Genomic DNA, 23,021 nt, shown 5'->3' with positions numbered 1-23,021 from the left:
TAGCTGTTTAACACTGTAGAATTGTGTGTAGCAATAATTTCCCGTCCATCCGAGGCACAATGAACGTGCTCTCTTTAACTACCACACAATACAGTATGTGTACATAATACCACTCTGCTTCAGAATCATTCCGACTCACAAAGAAGACCATTCTGGAACTTTTTGTCGCAACGTTTCTTCCGCCTTTTCCTTCCGCGGCGGTGTCCCTTTAGATTTTACTTAAAGTCTAAGGCCATGACTCCTTACAGTTTTAATTACAAAGGTTCCTAATACTTTTAAAGCTAAGATCTACTTAGCAAGATTAATACAAAACACATTACATACAGCTACACATTTAAAACGGTTACAGATTATTCGTTGCGCACTCCGCAGGATGGTGGCAGCATCTTAGCAGCGGGCTGCCTTACTTTACCCTGCTGCCATTACATGGCGTATGCGCCCTCAGTGCTATATCATCCCACTGCTTGCTTTATACAGGTTTTTACATCTGCCCTGTTACTAACAGTATTTTTAACTTATGACAGAGAATAGCGAAATAACTTCTACGAAATGAAATGGAACAATTCCTACAGTGTGTCGTTACACTGTCCATTTCCTTTTGTTATCTTCTCTCTTCACATTTTCCCGGTGGGGTCAGGGATTTTCACCTGCTTCGAGATGACTGGGTGTTTGTGTTGTCATCATCACTTCGTCATCATTCATGAAAGTGGCGAGATTGGGTTGAGCAAAGGTTGGGAATCTGTACGGGCATTGATAACCGCGCAGTTGAACGCCCCACAAACCAAACATCATCATCATCATCATCATCATCTCTTCACATTATGACCCCTACTCCAACAGGAGCCTGGTGGTACTTACCACCATAGTATTTCTTTCCAGATCGTAACTTACATGTGTACCAAATTTAACTGAAATCGTTTCAGGGATTTAGGATTAGTTTTTTACCCATACCTTTGCCCACGTATACATTTCAAACGTATTTGTAGACATATGTACCTGTATCTCTAGCGAATTTCGCGCCGCAGTTTCATTTTCTCGCAGCTCAGTGTTTGTGATGTCATATCTCCAGAACTGAGCATCGTACAATGATATAATTTAGTAGGTATCTCCAGTAGCATATGTGGCTACTGTATGTGAAATGTGTTGCGAACAGAATTAATATCAAAGAAGTAATAAACTTAAAACATCATGCAGAATGTGGAAATGGTTCACGTATCTCAATGATTATGACATCACATCTCCTGAATTGTTTGTTGTATGTTGTACATATAATTTTGCTGGTACAATCAGCGGTATATTTGAATACTGTCTGCAAAATGCGTCACGAATACAGTTAGTAGTAAAGAAGTAATAAGTCAAATGTCTTACTTCATGCAGCATTTTTATTGCACGAATAGCAAAAATGTAACATTTCTGGATTATGACGGTAACATGACAGTAGCCGTGTAAAGAATCCCCAACAACATATTATTTGATGTTTTGGAGTAACTAGCCAAACTCTATATTCACAAAGATATCAATAAAAACTGTGTAGACTAATGCGGATATGAGATACGTTTTCTTTTTTAACTTCTAGACTTAACAACTAAGGCTATTCACTGGTTCCTTAATTTTGCTCCCACTTGGTTCCCAACGGAAGAATAAAGCCGAAATGTGGGTCATTCGCAGTACCTTAGAAGTTTGTGAGGGTCATTTCCTTTTCTTCTTTTGATGCTGAAATAGCTAGTGTTTACTAAGGAGATATCTACTACCATTCCTGAAAATGTATTCAATCGTTGTCAAATGAACCATTCTCGGCCGGGCGAAATTGAAAGAACATTCAAATTATTTGTATTCGTTATGTTTAAAAGCTAATAGTTTCCGAAAAATTTAAGAATAAGTACTTTCAATCTACTGCATATACAGCAGCCTACTTGATAAGTCATACCATCGTTGATCAGCACAGTGGCAGGTACCCTCCATTCGGGGCCTGGTATTGCGACCCGACAGTGCAGTATATGTCAGTCTGTATTTCATATTCTCTCTAATTCGGCCATCATCAGTTATGCGTTGCCCTCAGGGGCTCAGCATTTGTTTGCTGGGTACACTCTTGGCGACCCCGGGGTTCCTGAGCTGGGGACCGATGAACACCACTAGTCCTCTGTCACTGTAAGCTCTGGGCATGCTTCAGCGACCAACGTGAAGCGCGTTGCTGGGAAGTTGTGTGTCTAAGGGAATGGGGTCTTGGCTTTACTGCCCAGATCGCGAGGACGGAATAAACCTTTTCAAAAAAAAAAAAAAAAAAAACCACTTCAGTCTCAAAGTGTGCTGTGTGCTGATGAGATGCATGGCTGGTGACGTGGAACAGTCGTTGGCGGGCAACCTCTGGAGAACATCCCGCTCCTCAGTTATATAAGGTTTACTCAGGCACACAGGGCTCTTTCTGAGTGGACCCTTATTTCCCTAGCTGCTAGTGGGATCAAAATGGAACACTCGAAGATATCTCCTTCTCCTCCCAGTGGAAATGGTGGGCTGCTGATAGACATTAACACCCCATCAAATAAAAGGGCTCATGCAGTTAGTCCTCCAGACTCGGGGATTATACAGAATTTGACCATGAATAATAACAGAATGCATGCTGCTGCCAGAATGGGTTTTTGACTGTGAAACGGAAAGAAGGTATTTTAGAAAAACTTTCACCTTTTTATGTTAAAAAAGGTTTGGAGGCCATCGCAGGTTCATTGAAATCCCTCAAGCAATGGTGTAATGGCACACTGTTGGTTGACACTGCTAGTTCCCAACAAGCAACAAACCTCTGGAAGGCTAAATGCCTTGGAGAATATACCATCGGAATGGAGCTCTACAACAGCTTGAATTACAACAAAGGTGTTGTGTCGTGTAAAAAAAAAAAAGGTTCAAATGGCTCTGAGCACTATGGGACTTAACTGCTGTGGTCATCAGTCCCCTAGAACTTAGAACTACTTAAACCTAACTAACCTAAGGACATCACACACATCCATGCTCAAGGCAGGATTCGAACCTGCGATCGTAGTGGTCGTGCGGTTTCAGACTGTAGCGCCTAGAACCGCTCGACCATTCCGGCCGGCTGTCGTGTACAGATATGGTCAACATTTGTAAGGAGGAACTGAAAGATGAGTGGGCTCAAGAAGGGATCGTTGATGTGCAGAATATACCGAAAAGATTGGATGGGGATCTAGTGATATCTGACTCCTCCATACTTACCTTCAATAGCATAAAACTCCCAGAGCATATAAAGGTGGGTTTTTTTTCACCTAAGTGTACGGCCATATGTCCCTAACCCAATTCGCTGTTTGAAATGCCAGTGCTTTGGGCACACCATCTTACGATGTAAGGGTGAAGGCATTTATGGCAAATGTGGCAAGACCAACAATGATGGCGTTGGCTGCTCCTCCCCTCCAAAGTGTGTAAATTGCTCTGGATATCACCCTGTCTGGAGTAGGGACTGCAGTGTCTTCCTTGAAGAGTGAAAGATACAGGAGCTTAAGACTTCAAATGGCATTCCACATGGACAGGCGAAGAAAATCTATAATGCCATGCACCTCCCACATTCACTAGTTCTTTTGCTTCAGCCCTTAAAAATCCTATTTTGATAGCCAATGCTTCTACACAAATGGAGGTTGCTAGTGTCAGCACTAGTACCTGCGCTTGTCAGTGTATTTATTAAGCTGCAATTGTTTCAGAACCAATACCCCTAAGAGAACATCAGAGAAGACCACAGGTACCACCACTGCAGAGCTCATAGTACCTCCAAGGGCACAGTCTTGTAAAAAATCCAGTGCTGCCTCTGCCACTGCTGCAGTAGTTCCTGTAAAGCCTCCCAGGCCAATAAAGCAAATGGGAAGCTTCCGCCACAGGCGAAAACAGAGAGTACAGGAAGTAGACTATCAGACCATGCCGATGTCAATCTACTTGATAGCTCTGCTGCTTCTGCTTCATAGCCAATGAACTGCAAACTCTGCCTGTGGCAACCATCTTGCCCCAAAGCTGGAACTCCAATCACTGTGGGCTCCCCACCCTGGTGGACAGACAGTGTGAAAGTCCAACCATCATGATAAATGGCACCCATAATACAGTGGAACATGAATGGGTTCAGGACTCATGTGGAGCAACTGAAACTCCTGGCACAGACACAACCCCTGTGCTTGTGTTTATGGAAAACACATTTCAAAGCTACTGATGTCCCTGTGCTATAGGGTTATACCCTCCACCATAAGGATGACGTGACTGGGGAAAGAGGTAAGGGAGTTGTTGCTGTGTTTGTCAGTAACACACACCACTCCTCGCTTTCTCTTTAGCTGCTAACCTAAAAGCAGTAGCTTTTGCAGTTCATGGAAATCCAGTGATAACTCTCTGCTCCCTGTTCTTACCTCCACAGGATGCAATAGACTCTGAGGCTCTTGCAGGCCTTATTGACCAACTGTCCAGCCCATTTCTCCTACTGGATGCGCATTTCTTGGTTGCTACTGGATCATCCTCAGCCATTGACCTCTTATTCTGCTGTCCAGCCCTTGCACACTCAGCACAGTGGGAAGCAACTGATGACCTTAATTCCAGTGACTACTTCCCACTGTTAATCCACATACTGGATGGAGAATTGCTGGAACAGAAGCCACCAAAATGGATGATCATCAAGGTTAATTGGGCGCTGTTCAGCCAGTTTGCTGTGTTTGAACACCATGATAACCTCTAGGAATGGGTGGACCACATCACATGTGTGATCCGTCATGCTGCTGACTTATCCATACCACAGCCTTTAGGTCACTTAGGAGACGACCAGTACCTTGGTGGGCAGATGAGCGCTCTTCGGCAATCCAGGAGAGGCGTGCAGCTTTTTGCCGGTTTAAATGCCGCCCGACAGCAGACAACTTCACAGTGCACACTCTGCTGCAGAATGAAAATCTTATTCTGAAGGCATATGACACTACTTGGAGACACAGTATTCTCTCACAACTGCATCAATGGGGCTTTCGTGGCCACCTACCCATCTTCTTACAGTCTTTCTTGTCTCAGCGTTTTTTTAGGACTCAACTTCGTGACACGCTATCAGATCGATTTGAGCAGGAAACTGATGTCCGTCAGGGCGCTGTTTTGAGTGTTACCCTCTTTGCCATAGCCATAAACATTGTCTCATCTACGGTAATGTGTGTGTGTGTGTGTGTGTGTGTGTGTGTGTGTGTGTGTGTGTGTGTGTGTGTGAGTGAGTGCTCATTTTAATCATTATCGTCGTATTTTTAATTTATTTGATTTGCATATGAGGAACACCATCCTAAATTTAAGAGACTCAGTGAGGCTTCTGGGCCTCATTTTTTACTCCAAATTGTTGTGGTTGCCACACCTAAGAGACCTGAAAGCCAGAACTCTCAAGTCACTGAACATCATGAAGTGCATTAGCCACAGGTCTTGAGGAGCTAACAAGGTGCATCTCCTCCAGTTTTATTGAGTTTTCATGCGTTCACGGCTCGACTATGGGTGCACCGTATATGGATCGGTGAGGTCTTCTTATTTGAAGATCATTGAGGTGTCATCCATGAGGGGATTCAGCTGGCCACGAGTGCTTATAGGACCAGAACCATACCCAGCCTCTTTGCTGAGGCTGGGGAACCAGCACTTACCATCCAGCGGCAGTTGATCATGGTGCATCATGTGTGTACATCCCTAGCAGCTACGACTTCACCTGCAAGCCTTACTGTTGCATGCCCGCCTTTGGAACACCTTTTCTCCAACCGTCCATGAGGCACAAAGCCGTTTAGGATCTGTGTGCATCTTGTGCTAGAGTCACTTGCTGTGGAACAAGTATTACCCCAAATCCACGGTTTTAACCGTCTGCCGCCCTTGTTACTCGAAAGACCCAGAGTGATTTTACATTTGGTGCAGTGTGGGAGAGACTGCACTCCTACTTCCATTTTTAATGCGATATTTTCTGACATTTTGTTCGAGCAGCACAACCATGTAGCTGTTTTTATGGATGGGTCGCGTTTGTACCCAGCAGATAAAGTAGTCCAGATTATCCAGGATGCCCTCCTCCAACTACAGCAACTGGGGATGGAGGTGTTTTTCTGGTGGGTATCAGGGCACATGGGAATTGTGGGGAATGAAAGGAGAGGTCTAGCAGCCAAGAAGCTGTGTTTTGATCCTCGGGAATTCCAGTGTGCCATCCCCCTGCATGCTATAACCTCGCTGTTGAGCTCCAGAGTCTTGTGTTGGTGGGAGGATGAATGGCTAGAAGTGACACACAATAAGCTCAATTTTACAAAGCCCAGAACGTGGCCGTGGTGTACTTCCTTACAGCCATGTAGATGGGACGACATTCTCCTCGCTCATCTTTGCATAGGCAACAGCCCTATGACGCATGGCTTCTTGCTCCGACTAGAGGACCCTTCAATGTGTGGCGCTTGTGTGTACAGATCAATGTGCACCACATTTTATTGGACTGCGTATTATTTTCCGACCAGCGGACTGGGACTGATTTGCCAACGGATCTGAAATCTATTTTAGGTGCCAATAAAATGAATGAAGTTAGAGTTTTAAAGTTTTATGAATTGAGCAATATTTGTACCAATATTTTTGGGGAGATGAATTTAATATGTTCACAGAGTGACTGTTTCACTCATTTTTTTTTACGCAAGTGGCCAGCCAGTGAGATTTTCCTGTGCCTTCCTTTTAGCTCCTTTGTCATGTTCCTTATGTTTTAGTCTCCTGTATAGCATCTTGTATTCTTTCCGGTTGTCTTTGCGTGTATGATCACTTTTTAGCAATTTTTCCCACATCCGTCTCTTTTAACATGTGTAAGGGCGCTGGTAATCTCACTGTTGAGCACCCGTAAGCACCAAACCCAAACACACACACACACACACACACACACACACACACACACACACACACACACACAGACACAGAGAGAGAGAGAGAGAGAGAGAGAGAGAGAGAGAGAGAGAGCGTGGGAAAAAAATAGTGTCACGAGATTCTAACCCTGGATAGCTGATGCCAATAGACACACACACACACACACATACACACACACACACACACACACACACAGAGCGTGGGAAAAAAAAGTGTCACGAAATTTTAACCCTGGATAGCTGATGCCAATAGGAACCAAAATTACCAACGTTGTGTAAGTCGACGACGCACCATTTTTAAACTACGAAAACTTGGCGCCAGGCGTTCCGATTGGCCGTGGGTTTGCGCTGTTGCCGCTCGTCGGTTGACGGGCACCGCTATAGTTGTCGGTTCTACATCTACATGGATACTCTGCAAATCACATTTAACTTTTAAGTGCCTGGCAGAGGGTTCATCGAACCACCTTCACAATTCTCTATTATTCCAATCTCGTATAGCGCGTGGAAAGAACGAACACCTATATCTTTCCACACAAGCTCTGATTTCCCTTATTTTATCGTGGTGATCGTTTCTCCCTATGCAGGTCGGCGTCAACAAAATATTTTCACATCGGAAGGGAAAGTTGGTGACTGAATTTCGTGAGAGGCTTCCGTCGCAACGAAAAAAGCCTTTGTTTTAATCATGTCCGGCCCAAATCCTGTATCATTTCAGTGACACTTTCTCCCATATTTCGCGATAATACAAAATGTGCTGCCCTACTTTGAACTTCTTCGATGAACACCGTCAGTCCTATCTGGTAAGGAGGCCACACCATGCAGCAGTATTCTGAAAGAGGACGGACAAGCGTAGTGTAAGCAGTCTCCTTAGTAGATCTGTTACATTTTCTAAATGTCCTGCCAATAAAACGCAGTGTTTGGTTAGCCTTTCCCACAACATTTTCTATGTGTTCCTTCCAATTTAAGTCATTCGTAATTGTAATTCCTAGGGGGGGGGTTGTTTGCGGGAGGAGACCAAACAGCGAAGTCATCGGTCTCATCTGAGTAGGGAAGGATGGGAAAGGAAGTCGGCCGTGCCCTTTCAAAGGAACCATCCCGGCATTTGCCTGGAGGGATTTAGGAAAATCACGAAAAACCTAAATCAGGATGGCCGGACGCGGGATTGAACCGTCGTCCTCCCGAATGCGAGTCCAGTGTGCTAACCACTGCGCCACCTCGCTCGGTGTAATTCCTAGGTATTTAGTTGATAGAGGATAGTGTGACTGCAGTAATTTCTCTCTGGCACACTGCCCGTGAGACCCACATTTGCAACTTACTGTCCACACACTACATTTGTAGTGCCCTGCCCACAATACTCATTACTTGCGACAGTCAATCTACCAATTCCCGTAACAGTTTGAGCAATGTGAGTGCATCCACAGTGAAGAAGATCACTGGCTGGTAAGCCTTATCTATAAGAAGAGGGTATCTGTTCTTTCAGACATGTACGAAAGAACAGATACGATCTTCATATATTAAGTTTGTGTTGCTCCCCCCAAATTCAACACACATCTGCCAACCTCTAAACATGGCATTGTTTCACCTAATGAAGATAGCTTGGCAAAAAGCTTTGACTGTTTGGGAGAAAGGCAATAGGGGTGTTCTTCCAAAAAGCAACTTCCCTAATACATTGAAGCTGACATTTCACCACATGGGTGAGAAAATTCAAGACAATGCTACTGCAGGATTTCGTGCTTCTGGTATCATACCTTTCAATCCAGAAAACGTTTTATCTGTCTTACCTGTTAGTAGTTTGGGAAATGAAACAGGTAAGCCAGTGCAGGTATGTTCTGATGCCTTTGTGGAACACCTGAGAGATGTTTGTTATGGGTCTGTTAATTTCCAACCCAAAAAAGCTCATGGTAGAAAACTGGAAGTTCTCCTTGGAAAAAGTGTCATGTCACAGACAGAAATTTCAGACAATATTGGAGTGGGCAGCAAGGAAAAGGAAGCTGATGATCCCAAAGTTTTGGAGCAAGAAACTGTAATATCTGAGGCAACAACAGAAGAGAAATATGGACCTGAACCTTCCGAGACACCTCCAATGACACTGGCCAAAAACGATTTTGTCTTCGTTAAGTTTCCTGTTACAGAGACTAACCGTTCAAAATTATATATAGGAAGAATTGAGGCTGTGGATTTGCCTGACGACATTCAAGGTAATTTCATGAGGAAGAAAATTAGTGAGAAACAAGAATACTTCTTTTTTCCTGATGTTGTAGACATGTGTGTGGTGTCAAAAGCACAAGTTTGGATGAAGGTGAAAGGAACTGATTTCTAACGAGGGAGTCATTGACATTGTGTAATGTTAAGTGTTGTATTAAGTAATGAAGTTCAGAGATTTAGTGGTTAATAAAACTGGTTGGTAATGTAAAAATATTAATTGGCATTAATTTATTTAAAGCTGAGGGAGTATAAATGAATTTTCCTCAGTAAAATGCTTGATAGATGTGTTTCACATGTTCCAATTCACCTCACCACATGTTTCAAATGCAAGTACTGTTCAAAATATGCAGTGTTCCAAATCACCTCAAGTCCTGGGGTGAAGAACGGGTATGGCAGAGCATTTTCATTCTTGTAACACATTGCTGTAGGAAGGACTAGAGGTGCTGTATTTAAAATTTCAAAATTATAGTACAATATTTAGATGTTAATTTTCAGTAAAAACTTCATTTTCTGTCCCGATTCACCCCAAGTTATGGTGCTCATATTCACAATGACTACTACTACTACTACTACTACTACTACTACTACTACTACTACTATTTTGATCATTATATTGTAGTGCCCATGTAGAATATGTTAGATGCAAGAAAAGGCCCTAACTTTTACAGGTGAAATAAATGCATAAATAAATATTTCAATTGCCTATAGTGCAAGGCATCTAACTTTTAATACCCCAACTTGGCAAAGCACTGTTTACAGACAGACATGAATTTTGCTGTAGGTTACTACTTGAAACTTTCTTTTACCTAACAAAATGGAATAGTGTACATTTTGTGACAGCATTCAGTATCTCATAAACAGAAGACAGGAATCACATAACAGATGTCAGTACCTAGATTAAAGCTATTCACTATAAAATGGAGTACTGGTAGGCATACACTGATTCTTATTCACTTAGGTATGGCACAGAGTTTCGCACAAAATTGAATACAGTTCATATCAATGCAAATAGCTTACTAACAAGAAGGGATTACCAGTACTGGAAAATCGTAAAAGTAGGTAAGGGTTTAAGTGCTCCCTGTTGGAAACCTTAACTCAGCTTTTGTAACTGTACCATAAAATGCCTTTTATTATTTGATAATCCTTGATAATTTGCTTACAGTTGCCTCCAGGACACAGGACTTTATCGCTTGGCTATGAAAGTAAAAAATAACATTCCCTTATCAGAATTCTGAAAAAGCCTGAAAGACTGGATTCTGTGGCCTGGAATAAACAGCAGTTGAAACAGCAGTTGCCTTTATGTATTGTATCTGAACTGGCTAAAAATATTGTTAAAGAATTTTGAGGAGGAGGAGCAGATTAGTGTTTAATGTCCCTTTGACAGTGAGGTCATTAGAGTCAGAGCACAAGCTCAGATTAGGGAAGGAAGGGGAAGGAAATCAGCTGTACCCTTTCGTGGAAACCATCCTGGCATTTGCCTGAAGTGATTTAGGAAAATCACAGAAAACCTAAATGAGGATGACTGGATACAGGTTTGAACTGTTGTCCTTCTGAATGCGAGTCCAGTGTGCTAACCACTGCACAACCTCGTGTGGTCAAAGAATTCTGGGAGTGGCATCATATGACTGCAATTTTAATTGCAGAGAACAAACATGGACTCAAATTAAGAAAGAATTAATCTTAGGCATTAATGTCCCATTGATATTAAAGTCATTAGAGATGGAGTAAAAGCTCCAATTGGGTAAAAATAAATAAACTGTATCCTTTTCAAAGGACCCATCCCAGAATTGGCCTTAAGTGATTCAGGAAACCCAGGGGAAAATAAAATGTGAATGGCCGGACCGAGATTTTAAGTGCCATCCTGCTGAATGCGAGTCCAGTGACTTACCATTGTGTCCACTTGCTCGCTGACTCAAATTAAGGAATATGAGACACAGAACAATACAACACTTACTCACCAGACTGACATAACATCGTAAAACACTCAAACTATGTAATAATGAAATTGTGTGAGAATGAATGTGCAGTGGAATATACACTGAGTACCATCAATTCATTATTTCTTTAAAATCTGACAGCTATTTAGTTGACACACAAAGGACAACAAAAATGATAAATCATTTAAGTACAGTGCATTCATTGCTGGTAAAGCCAATTATGCATAAAATTCATCTGTGTTATCAGTTTGCAACGATTTGTGATTATTAGCAAATTTGTTATTATGTGTTATTCGTTGTTCATCCTATGGGTGGTCTTCCTTTTCAATAAGTACTTGAGATATCACTATCCATGGAACAATGATTACACCTGCTACCCCAACTGCCATCACCACTATGATACCTTCCCAACTACTGACAAAGACCTTGAAAGTATGTTTACTTTCAATATGCAGCACACATGCAACTATAGATTGCATGGGCAAGTGGCATGCTTTGTACTAGCTGCCAACACTACCTGCTGGCAAGGTCATCTGTCAACCACAAAGTTATTTTAATCAAGCTATATATCTTTTCATTGTAAACTATTAATTGTGCCTAACCACACAAATCGAACATGAACTTTCAATGGCTTGTCACAGAGTAGTGATGTAATTGTGATTTATTCCATTTGCTAACCAAATTACCTTTGTATCCACGAAAATATCCTCACAACAGCAAAAAACTGCATAATATGCAATAATCAAAACATAAAACATAAAATATGAAACACACAGTACTGCAACAACCCTCAGATTTTACAACAGTACTGTGACATGGTTACCATTACCGAAGGAACAGCCCACAGCATAACATCTATTTCATACCGTCAACACATACATAAGGTGCATATCAGCCAAGTCTTCGTCAGTAAACCCATCCATGCTGCTATGTATCAGTGTTAACATACAACTAACCCTGCCATAACACAAACCTAAAAGAGATCTGAGCAGTACTGACAGCAAGCTTGAGGGCAAGGAGTAAAGTATGCATTACTCCTGTCAGTATCAAGTACTGTGAGTCGCTTGGACAAGATTGTTTCCAAACAAGACACACCTCAATCACGGCGAACATCAATCAAAAATATATAATTTTAAACTCACCATGGTTAGTGCAGCTCCCCCCGTCGGAGGTTCGAGTCCTCCCTCGGGCATGGGTGTGCATGTTGTCCTCAGTGTGAGGTAGTTTAGGCTGGATTAAGTAGTGTGTAAGCCTTGGGACCAATGACCTCAGCAGTTTGGCCCCTTACCACAAATTTCCAAATTTAAACTCGTCCACGAAAGCAAACACTTCCTAATTCTTGCTCTTGTTTTTGCAGGTCCTAAAACTATATTTTTCTGGTCGCCGTTCTTTAAGTGGGTAAGTATGAAATTGTAATTTTGACAGTTTTCACTTTTCTTGTTTGTTGTTAAATTAAACTTTGAATGACAGTTTCTTCAATGTCAGAAACCTACTTCATTCTTTCTTTTCAATTATGTGTTATTGGAATTAAGTGCAGATCATTTATAGATTTACCTTGTGTCTATGGACTTACGTGTGATTGAATTTTCTTTTATTTCTTCTACTCCCAAGGAGAACACGAAAAGTGCCATAATCCAATTTCCCAGAAAATTCACTTAGTGGAGGAGGAGTCAGAGTAAGCGAACACATTTTGGCTTATCTGTAGACACTCAACCATTTCTGAAAAAATTACAGTCAAAGTTTTTGAGATACTTTACAGGACTTTTACAACACAATATCCTCAGACAAAATGGTGGCACAATGGTTAGTGTTGCAGCTTCTTAATTTTGCACCTCGTGTTCGAAATGGAATTACTACCCTTTTTTTCTCATTTATATATCCATGTCTATAGAAGATTACTACAGTTTATATTGATATAACATTATTCGTCTATCACTTGTATGTCAGATGACTGAATTAGAAAAAGAATGAGAAAATTATTTGAAATTGTTTTCGGTGAAATTCCTGCAGTGTAACATAGTTCATGATCAACTGCAAGTGCCAGTTTTGCAAAAGTGATCCATTATGCATGGTTTGCTGCGAAATTATTGCCAATACATGACATCTTCACAAATGGTAGCTACGTTTCTTTCCCGAGGGAGATTCCTACGAAGAAATGTCACTGTGGCAAACCTGTTTTTGCGAAATGCTTGTGGAATTTGGAATATCTGCATTCTGAATGTTTCTATTATCGGTACCATCCAAGGGAATGCATCAAATCTTCCTGAAGAATAAATATCTTTATAAAATGTAATAATATGAGAGTGGAATATGAGAATTTAAAAATACTGCAACCCATCAACATACCACACACACATATGCAATTATTGTGAGACACTTATTGTGAAATCCAATTGTAATTTTACAATTAATATAATGAATGCCCTTAGATCCCCTAATTTGATAAGAAACATTTGTGTAACAACCATCTAAGAGCATGTGTAGATAAATGAAAAGAATAAAAATAAAATAAATAAAAACAAAAATTAATTTTTGAACATGGGATGCAAAATTAACAAGCTGCAACCCTAACCACTGAACCATCATTTTCTCTGTGGATGTCTTGTGGTAGAAGGCCTATACCTTGAAAGCTTTGATAGTTGTTTATTGAGAAATGGTCATGTATCTACAGATAAGACGAGGCATGTGTTTGCATACTTTGACTCCTCTTCCACTGATCGGTGTTTCTGGGAAATGGGGTGATGACAATTGCCATGTTCTCCTCGTCAGTAAACAAACGTAGAGCAACTCTAAAACTACAGATACATAATTTCTATATAGATTATGAAAACTTTAAATTGCTTACATACAGACTCCTGCAAAATAGAAATTAAAGTAGAGTAAAATACTAAATATAAGTTATGTTGTCATGTTTTGCAGGGGCTTGTAATTGCAGGCTTGAGTGACCTCCAGCGACCAGTAGAAACAATCAGTATATCACAGTCTTCTGCTTTGGCAGTCACAGGCATGATATGGTCTCGATACTGCTTAGTTATTATCCCCAAGAACTATAGTCTGTGCAGTGTAAATGTCTTTGTCGCCCTGACAGGACTTTATTCTCTCTCAAGAGCTATAAGGTATGGTGATCCACTTTTTTTTTATTACTGATACTTATAAAAACCTTGTAATAAATTAACACAGACAAGATTACTATATTAAAACCGAATGGACTCTCATGAACTGTATTTGAACAACTACTAAATAAATGTTTAAATAACCATTACATCAGAATTACATTTTACTAAAAAAGCTTTTAAAAATGGCCAATTACTTAGACAGCAGTATCTATAATAGTCTTCTATTTAGATTTAGTTTATTTTTCATCACACTATATACTTATCAAAACTGTGACATAAATATGTAAACAAGCAATATCAGAATAAATGAATGTGTCAGCACAGGCAGAGTAATAGAAACACATGTATTTGTACTATGGAAGGTGTGACATATTGACAAAAGCACGTTTATTGATGAGAAGGATAGGGGATACTCTTTCCACAAGAAAGAGAGGTTGTAAGAGACTGAATAAGAAACATTGGAGATGGCATAAAAGGCTGGGTAAGAGCTAGGAGGAAGGAATAAATCAGCTACCGGTATGTTCTTTTCAAAGGAATCATCTCAGAAACTGGTTACATCAGTTTAGTAAAATGTATTTCGTGACTAGTTTTGGAAAATTGTTTCCCAGAATTCCATGTATACAGCTCTCTGCAAGCACGTCTTCCCTGTAAATGTACCACTACATTTGTTACGCATTTGTGCAACACACTCATATTGATTGAATGAGCGTATAATGTAGAGTACAACTCTTCTCTGCATACCTGTTATCTTCTGCTAGTCAACCTGAAAGAGAGTCCCAGTCTGATGAACAATAGTCAGGAATTGGTATAAAAATGATTTTGTTAATGACTTTCTTCATTGCTGACAGCAGACATGAGTCTGGTAAATACTTTCCTCGTGGAGATATTTTTTGTGCCCATTCCACTTTAAAACACTTAACAGTTTTACTCCTAGATGTTTCACAGCTTTGTCTTATTCCAGTAACCAAAGATCAATCACTAAGTCAAATGTTATTTGATTATTTTGTTTATTGATGCACATTATATTGCATTTACTTATGTCGAGGGTCAGACACAAATCTTTACACCAGGTGGTAATCACTTTGTCTTTCTATATTCATTTCAAATTTATAATGATGTCAACTTCTTGTACACAATTGTGAGATATCTGAACTGCTTCATAGAGCTACAAGTGATCTCTGTGTTATCATTAACAATGGTAGCACTACCAAACTACCTTGAAGTAGACCACATGCTACTCTAGCTTCTGATGGCACCTCCCCATTACAAATTTTGTTATGGGTTCTGTTTTCTAGGAAGTCTTCACTCCAGTCAAACTTTTATTCAGATATTTCATTTGCATGTATTTTGTTTGCTCAGTGATGATGTGGAACTGTATTTCAGGCTTTTTGGAAGCCAACAAACGTGATGTCAACCCCAGCTGCTGTACTTACTGCTCTGTCCATCTCATTAATGATAAGAGCAATCTGAGTTTCATATAGTCAATGATTACACAATCATTGTTGGTTTTGAAGTAGTAGTAGTAGTAGTAGTAGTAGTAGTAGTAGTAGTAGTGTGGTGGTAGCAAAGTTTGCAGATGAGCCATCACATGATAACAGAAATTCTGCAACATTTTGACTTCAATGAGATAGGTCTAATGTTAAAACTTGCTTACAGGTTATAACTGCGTTCAGGATTGGGACTTAAACCTAAAACTTTGTCATTTGCAGGCAAGTGCTCTGCCAACTGAGCAATCCAAGCAGAGCTAATGATATGCTCCTATCTTTATTTCTGCCAGTACCTCACTCTCATTCTGATGGATTAATAATCCTCCACAGATGTCCTGTGCCCCTTCCTTTGTATTGCAATGACCTGCACCTTTTTAAGTAGTTCAGGATAGCCAGCACACCCTCCTCTGGCTAAACAGCTGGGGCAGATGCTGGGTGCCAAGGTACAGAGGTATCAACAGAGAACAAAACGGCAGATGTAGTGGCCTAGGAGGCATGTTTTGATCCTTGGTTACTTCAGTGCCCCATCGACCTGCATGTTCTCGTTTCGCTGATGAGGAACATCATGTGTCAATGAATGGCTGGAAGTGACAGGCAATAAGCTCCATCTAGTAAAGCCTACAATGCAGCAGCGGTTTATCTCCTTCCAGCCTCTCAACAGGATGAGGTTCTCCTTACATGTCATCACATATGCCACAACCCTGTAACGCATTTCTTGCTCTGGCGAGAGGGCCCTCCAACGTGCAGTGCTTGTGGCGTACAGATACCGGTGCTCCACGTTTTTAAACTGTGTTTCATTTTCTAACCAGAGAGTGGATTTGCCAACAGGTTTGCCCTCTATTTTAGGTAATGTTCATGTGAATGTGGTTTAAGATTTTGTGATCCATCCAACTTGTTTCCTAAGATTTTTGGTAGATATTCTTAATGTGTCTGTAGGGTGACTGGCTTACCCACGTTTTTTGTAAGTGGTCAGCCAGTTACATTTCTCTGTGCCTTTCTTTTAGGTCTTTTATGATTTTACTTCTGTTTTAATTATAGGTGTAGCACCTTTCACCATTTATCAGTTGTCTTCCGGAACGTTAGATACAGTGATTGTGTGACTCAACACAAGTGAGATGGGAGTGAGTGAATGAGTGTCATTTTATGGATTTACTCCTCATTGTGTGCAACGATTTTAGAGACTTAAACCACAATTGTTTATTTCCATGAGGGTAAGGGTGCTGATAACCTCGCTGTTGAGTGCCCATGGGCTCCAAACCACACACCTACACCTTTTTCCCAGTCATGCTCCACTTCCAGCAATATACACCACTTGTCAAGAAAAGTTCCGAGACTTATTTTATTACTGGTGTATAAGCGACATCAGCACAGTAACTATGGTAGCTGCTTGAGCTAACAACTGTAAACAGCAGATGTGGATTTGACCAGTTAGTTGTGAGGTTGTGGAAGTGGGCATGAGACCATAGAGTGTCAATGTCATGTCAAATTGCAATGACACAACAGACTGAACATCTAGAAATCAGGTGTTCAATGCCTACTACAACTTGACTGAAATGAACAATGTGGACTGTTCTTTTTTAGAAAATATCACCAAAGGTATTGAGACTTGGAGATATCAATGCAAACCTATTACAAAATGACTAAGTGCAGACTGGGTCTCTAACAGTTTCTTAAGACCTAAGTAAATGCGAACGTGATGTGTGAGTTGAACACCACCTCAAAAGAGGACTTTTCTGACAGTTTCACAAGATTGTATGAACATTCTGTGTGCTGTACTGAAGTATAGGAAGCCTGTGTATAGCACCTGCAGCATTAAAACCACCATATTAACTGTTCTCTACTTTTTATCAATCCAGTCTCAAAACGTTTTGGACTGATGGAGCAAGGTAAACTGTTGCAGAAGAGGGGTCAAGTTCTACCACATATTTGATAAAGAATTCAATGGACAGCCCATCAGGTCTAGTCATATTTCCTCTATCAAGACACATGAGCCAATTTTCAATTATATTCTCATTTATTTCTCTATCTGTTATTTTCACATCTGTACAGCCACTGAAAGCAGGAACTATATTGTTTTCTCTCGTCTGTCACACATGTTAGTATCACTAAAGGTGTCACAAATGGATCTTCCTGAACTTTATGCCTGTAACCCGCTGTAGGGAAAGCTAAATTTGGTACAGCTGTGTGGTCATGGGTACAGATACGGGTGGGGGTTAATCTCCATGTGCACCTCTCATATTGCCTCTTAAAGATCAACAGATCAGAGTCCAATGGACTGACAAAAAAGGTCCATGATAATTATGTTTTACAGCAACAATAGCAACAAATGCTGAGACTATTTTCAATTTCTCTACACAGTCAGTATAAGAAAGTTTCACACCAGGATAATAATTATAATATGGATCATCAGAAATGGGGTACAGTAGAGATAGTTGTAGCTCCAGTAATTAAACACAAATTAATAATAATTGTAGTAATGGAGAAACTCTCTGGATTGAGGGAAGTGAACTACTAATCTAGAATTAAGATTCATGTGGGAATAAGTCTTAAAGGTATGACTGTTTTGTGTTTCATTACAACAGTGTTTTGTAATCTGTGTTATTAATCAGAAATATGACTTTCAGTAACTCATTTGTACTTGTGCCAAGTTTCGTGTGCATTTCCTTTCACATTTGAGTTTTTCATGTGACAGCTCTTACAGCTTTTTAAATTAAAACAAACAAGATTAACGTTCTACATCTTTATCCTTCATGTCTACATATTAATTTCTCAACAGTCACCTGGACGATGAACATATTTCTCCCAACGAGAGACCAGTTTAATAATACCATCACTATAGAATGATTGACTTTGTAGCTGGAGCCACAACCCTCACTTCTGTTAGCTTGAAGGTGTTCTTCAAGTTTTGGAAATCGGATGGGGCCAAGTTGGGACTGTATGAAAGATGACAATCACAGCAAACCCATGGCATTGCATTGTTTCAGATGGCGCCATGCTCATGTGTAGTCCGCCATCATCACAGCAAAGGAAGGGGTGCTCTGTGGGTAGCCAAATCTTCAAAGTAGGAACTCAATTACAGCACACTATTTCTCAGATACCGACATAGTTACATTACGCACCACCTTATTATATGCTATAATTTGGAGTTATCAAGTAGTAGAGGGCTGCAAATATCTAGACATGAAGAATGAAGATGTAGGATGTTGGTAATTTAAAAGTTTTACGAGTTTTGACATAAGAAAACTCAGAATGAAGCAATACTTTTCAGCACACCCTCATATTTGTCTGGCTTCCCTAAGAGTTTTATAATTCATTTACACTTACTTTACATTGTTCCCTGTCAAAGACAGATATTGTCACAAGGAAAGTAAGTTCGTCTGACATGTTATCAACCTATACATGAAAGGTAATAAAAGTGTCAGGTCAACCGGATGCAGATTCAGGAGGGTATCAGCTTTGTTTTAGCCATATGAACCATCCTTATATTCACCTCAAGTCAATTAATGAAACTATATCCGGATATCAGGCATATGAATGCAATGTCTTAACCACTGGTTAGTTCTTCAATAATTACAGAAACACAAAGCACAAGAGCTGAAAACAGTCACATGTAGGTGAAATACCTTAACATAGTACTGTTAAAGTGGATGATTCTTTCAGCTGACATGATGCTATGAGATGCACTAGTTGTAGCATAGTTGCTGGTAGCCCTACCAACTTGAACAGGTATTAGCTGATGTTCTGCAAATTCGAGTGTGGAACTTTACACATTAAAATATTGTATGGAATTGGGAGGAACCAATGGTATTGTTACAAGCAAGAACGTGAGTTACAGAATGAGTTATTAGACGTACTGCAATTGTGGAAATATTCTTCCAAGAATTAAAATGAAGCTATTGACACCCATCAGCATACATATTTAGATGTCCATATTACAAGCTGATGATTAATAGTATGTAGGGATTATGTGAGGAAATGACAAATCATTAAAAGTAACTGGAAAGGGGATTAAAATCTGACAGTCAAGGATGAGTGGATTGCTACAGTTGGGGAATGAAAGGACACCACAACTGCTGCACAATGTGGACTACCAAAAAAGAAACCTGAGAAAATAGAGACTGCTGGAGTTCTGAATTATGTTTCTACTGCTTTTAGCAAAGATCCACTTCAGGAACCATAAGGGGAGGTGATACATATGTGGAGTAAGTGTAAACAAACAAAGAAAAAGGTAAAGAAAACAGTCTAAAGGATAACAGAAACTTCCTACAAGCTGGAATAAGATAAAAACCTTGGAGAAAGTTAAACAACTGCTGTATTAAGTAAGTAAAAGTTGGATGATCAAGGGAGATTTCATAAGCTTGACACAGTTGAACACAATTGAGATGTGGGACTGAAGTTCCTTACAAGATCATCCTTATATATTGATCAGCCGGAACATTATGACCATCTACCTAATAGCCGATATTTCCACCCTTGGCAGGAATAGTAGAGGCAATGCATCATGGCATGGATGCAATGAGGCCTTGGCATGTTGCCGGCAACACATATACACACACAAGTCACCTGATTCCCGTAAAATCTTCGGGGAGAGAGCGAAGAGCTCTGATGCCACACTCAACCACATCCCAGATGCGTTTGATTGGGTTCAGATCTGCCAAATTGGGGGCCAGCACATCAACTGGAACTCACCACTGTGGTCCTGAAACCAGTCCATCACACTCCTGGTCTTATGACATGGCACATTATCCTGATGGAAAATGCCACTGCCATTGGGAAACATGATCGTAATGGATGGTTGTATGTGGTCTGCAACCAGTGTACAGTACTCCTTTGCCATCATGGTGCTTTGCAAGAGCTCCACTGGACTCATGGTCATGGGAATGTTGTCCAGGGCATAATGAAGCCACCATCAGCTTGTCTCCGTCCCGCAGTACAGGCATCGAGGAGCTCCTCCCGATTCACACTATCCCATCAGCATAATGAAGAAGGTATTGGGATTCAGTAGTACTTGCCAATGTGGTGGAATTAATATTGGCACATGTATGGGTTGTCAGCTGCAGAGGCCCATCAGCAGGAGTCTTCAGTGCACTGTGTGTTCAGACTCACTTGTACTCTGTTCTGCATTAAATTCTAATGTTAGTTCCACCACAGTTCACCACCTGTTCTGTTTTACCAGTCTGCCTGGCCTACGACATCCGACACATGTGATGAGGGGTGGCCGCCCAACTCCATGATGTCTGGACGTGGTTTCACCTTGGTTTTGCCACATGTTGAAGACACTCACCACAGCCTTCTCAAATACCCAACAAGTCGTGCAGCTTGTGAAATGCTCATGGCAAGCCTCTGGGCTAACACAATCTGCCCTCGGTCAAACTCTGATAGATTTCCCGCCTTCCCCATTCTACACATGGACAGCATGCTCACGGATGCTACATACACTGTGCGCATGTCTGACTAGCAGTCATTCCTCACCATGTGACACTGCTATCACCTGGATGGGTTTATAATGATAGGTCAGTGGTTGTAATGTTATGGCTGATCAGTGTAAAAAAAAAAAAAATTCTCAAGTTTACTTAATGTGAGCGATCTGCTTACAATTTCAAACTTTTAAAGAAAAATCCTTCATCATCTCTGTCTCAAACAACTGACTGTTATGGCTTGTGTTGTGCTAACCATTAAAAGCCCATAGAACATGAATGTACAGAAGTGAACAGACCATTGGGCAAAATCCAGAGATGAAGGGAACTATAAGTACTCTAAGTGTGGTGCTACAGAAACTCTTTGACAAATTAAGTGGTAAGATATAGTGCATAATGTCGGAACAGATAGGCAAAAAATTAAGTTTGAAGAGAACGGACAATTTCAAGGAATAACAACAGTTAATTTGGCCCTGTATAGACCAAGAAAGACAATCAAAAGATTAGGATATGCCAACCAAATTCTTCAGGATGTTAATTTAGCAGACATAGAAAGATGGAATTCCATGTAACTGTGTGTGTGCAGTATGACAGAGTGTAGAAACTTATTTTTCCTTTTCCAGGTACCAGCTCCAACTAAAGGAAAAGGGAAACAATGGAAGGACACAAGAACAAAAAATGCTTTTATGAAAGAAGTTTTTGTGTGTGTACATATGGAAGGAGTGGACTACTAATTTATTTGGCTATGTATGTAGCAGAGGCACCAGCAAAATAAAAGATTAATGACACTGTATAGTAATCCTTTTACTTGGTTTAGGGTACATTCCACAGTAACCATGCATATGTCACCTCAGCAAGCCACTTCCCAGCCTTAAAAAATAATAGCAACTGCTGCATGAAGAAACTGTTTGTAATTTAAAGAGTTGACTTCTTGTGGATAAAGCTATTACTTTTACTACAGCTATTAACAATGTTAATTTACATTATTTAAATGCAGAATTTGCTCAAATTAGAAAAGAAGACTGACATTAATTTAGTGTATATAAGTCTGCATTAGAATATAAATATTTAGATGTTATATGTTGTATTGAAATGTAAAAAGTATGGAAGTAACATTTCTAAAATGTTCATGAAATTGAAAATAAAGTATGATTGTATTTTTGTGAGTACAAATCTTAACTTTACTTCATTTACTTTAAGAGAATTACTGTATGTTGAACTTCTGTACCACAGAATTACTTAACAGACAAACTGCAGTCCATATGAACAGTAAAAAATGTTTACTATTTGTATGTACCTACTAGTAGAGAGAGATGTCTTAATAAATATGTATATGCCTTAATAAAGAAAATTTGCAACCATATAGGATACAATCACATTTCTGAAATGTTACTGGATATGTCAATTTAGTTTGAACTGTATAGTACACACACTGGCTGACAAAATAAAGTGAAGCATGCAGAGGAGGAGGAGAAGAAAGAAGAAGAAATTAAATGAAGCTTCAGGGTTCATACGGTATTTGATGTTATTTCAGGGATTACAAAATCATGTCAAATTTACAAAGAATGTGATGGTATGAGACCACTTGACTGTTATGATGTCACACCCTCTCTGGCTCATTGTGTCCTCTCCTGAGGAAAACTATGGCACCACGATAAAGTTGCATGACAGGTAACACACGAGGAGACAGGATGTCTGCTACGTATATTTGTACCTTCAGAGTTCCCTCAATCAGTACCAGCTGTGACCTAAAGTCATACCCAAATGCTTCCCACACCTTGAGGTCAGGAGTAACACCACTGTCCCTCTCCAAAATATTGGAAAAATGTGACCTCTCCCCAGGAAGCCACCATACTTGTTGACAATGGTCATCTGGGGCATTGCAGAACTGTAATCATTGTGGAACACGTTGAGACACCATTCATCAGCAGTCAATGCTTCCCGGTCATGGCACCACTCCAAACAGAGCCGTTTGTGTTGTGGTACCAATGGCAGCATA

The 23,021-nt window shown here is 40.3% G+C and overlaps 1 protein-coding gene across 1 annotated transcript in view; it reads left to right on the top strand.

The window, feature by feature from the left end:
• LOC124771276 (mitochondrial pyruvate carrier 2-like) overlaps positions 1-21,815 on the top strand; it is a 60,792-nt gene extending 38,977 nt beyond the window's left edge. Inside the window, exons 2-4 of the mRNA XM_047249301.1 lie at positions 12,360-12,400; positions 13,922-14,118; positions 21,646-21,815. Coding sequence (XP_047105257.1) covers positions 12,360-12,400; positions 13,922-14,118; positions 21,646-21,712 — 305 coding nt within the window. The 3' untranslated portion in view covers positions 21,713-21,815. The remainder of the gene's footprint in view (positions 1-12,359; positions 12,401-13,921; positions 14,119-21,645) is intronic.
• The last annotated feature ends 1,206 nt before the right edge of the window (positions 21,816-23,021 follow it).

Source organism: Schistocerca piceifrons, unplaced genomic scaffold (genome assembly GCF_021461385.2).
Source record: "Schistocerca piceifrons isolate TAMUIC-IGC-003096 unplaced genomic scaffold, iqSchPice1.1 HiC_scaffold_906, whole genome shotgun sequence".
NCBI lineage: Eukaryota > Metazoa > Arthropoda > Insecta > Orthoptera > Acrididae > Schistocerca > Schistocerca piceifrons.
This window is presented reverse-complemented; position numbering and strand designations above follow the sequence as displayed.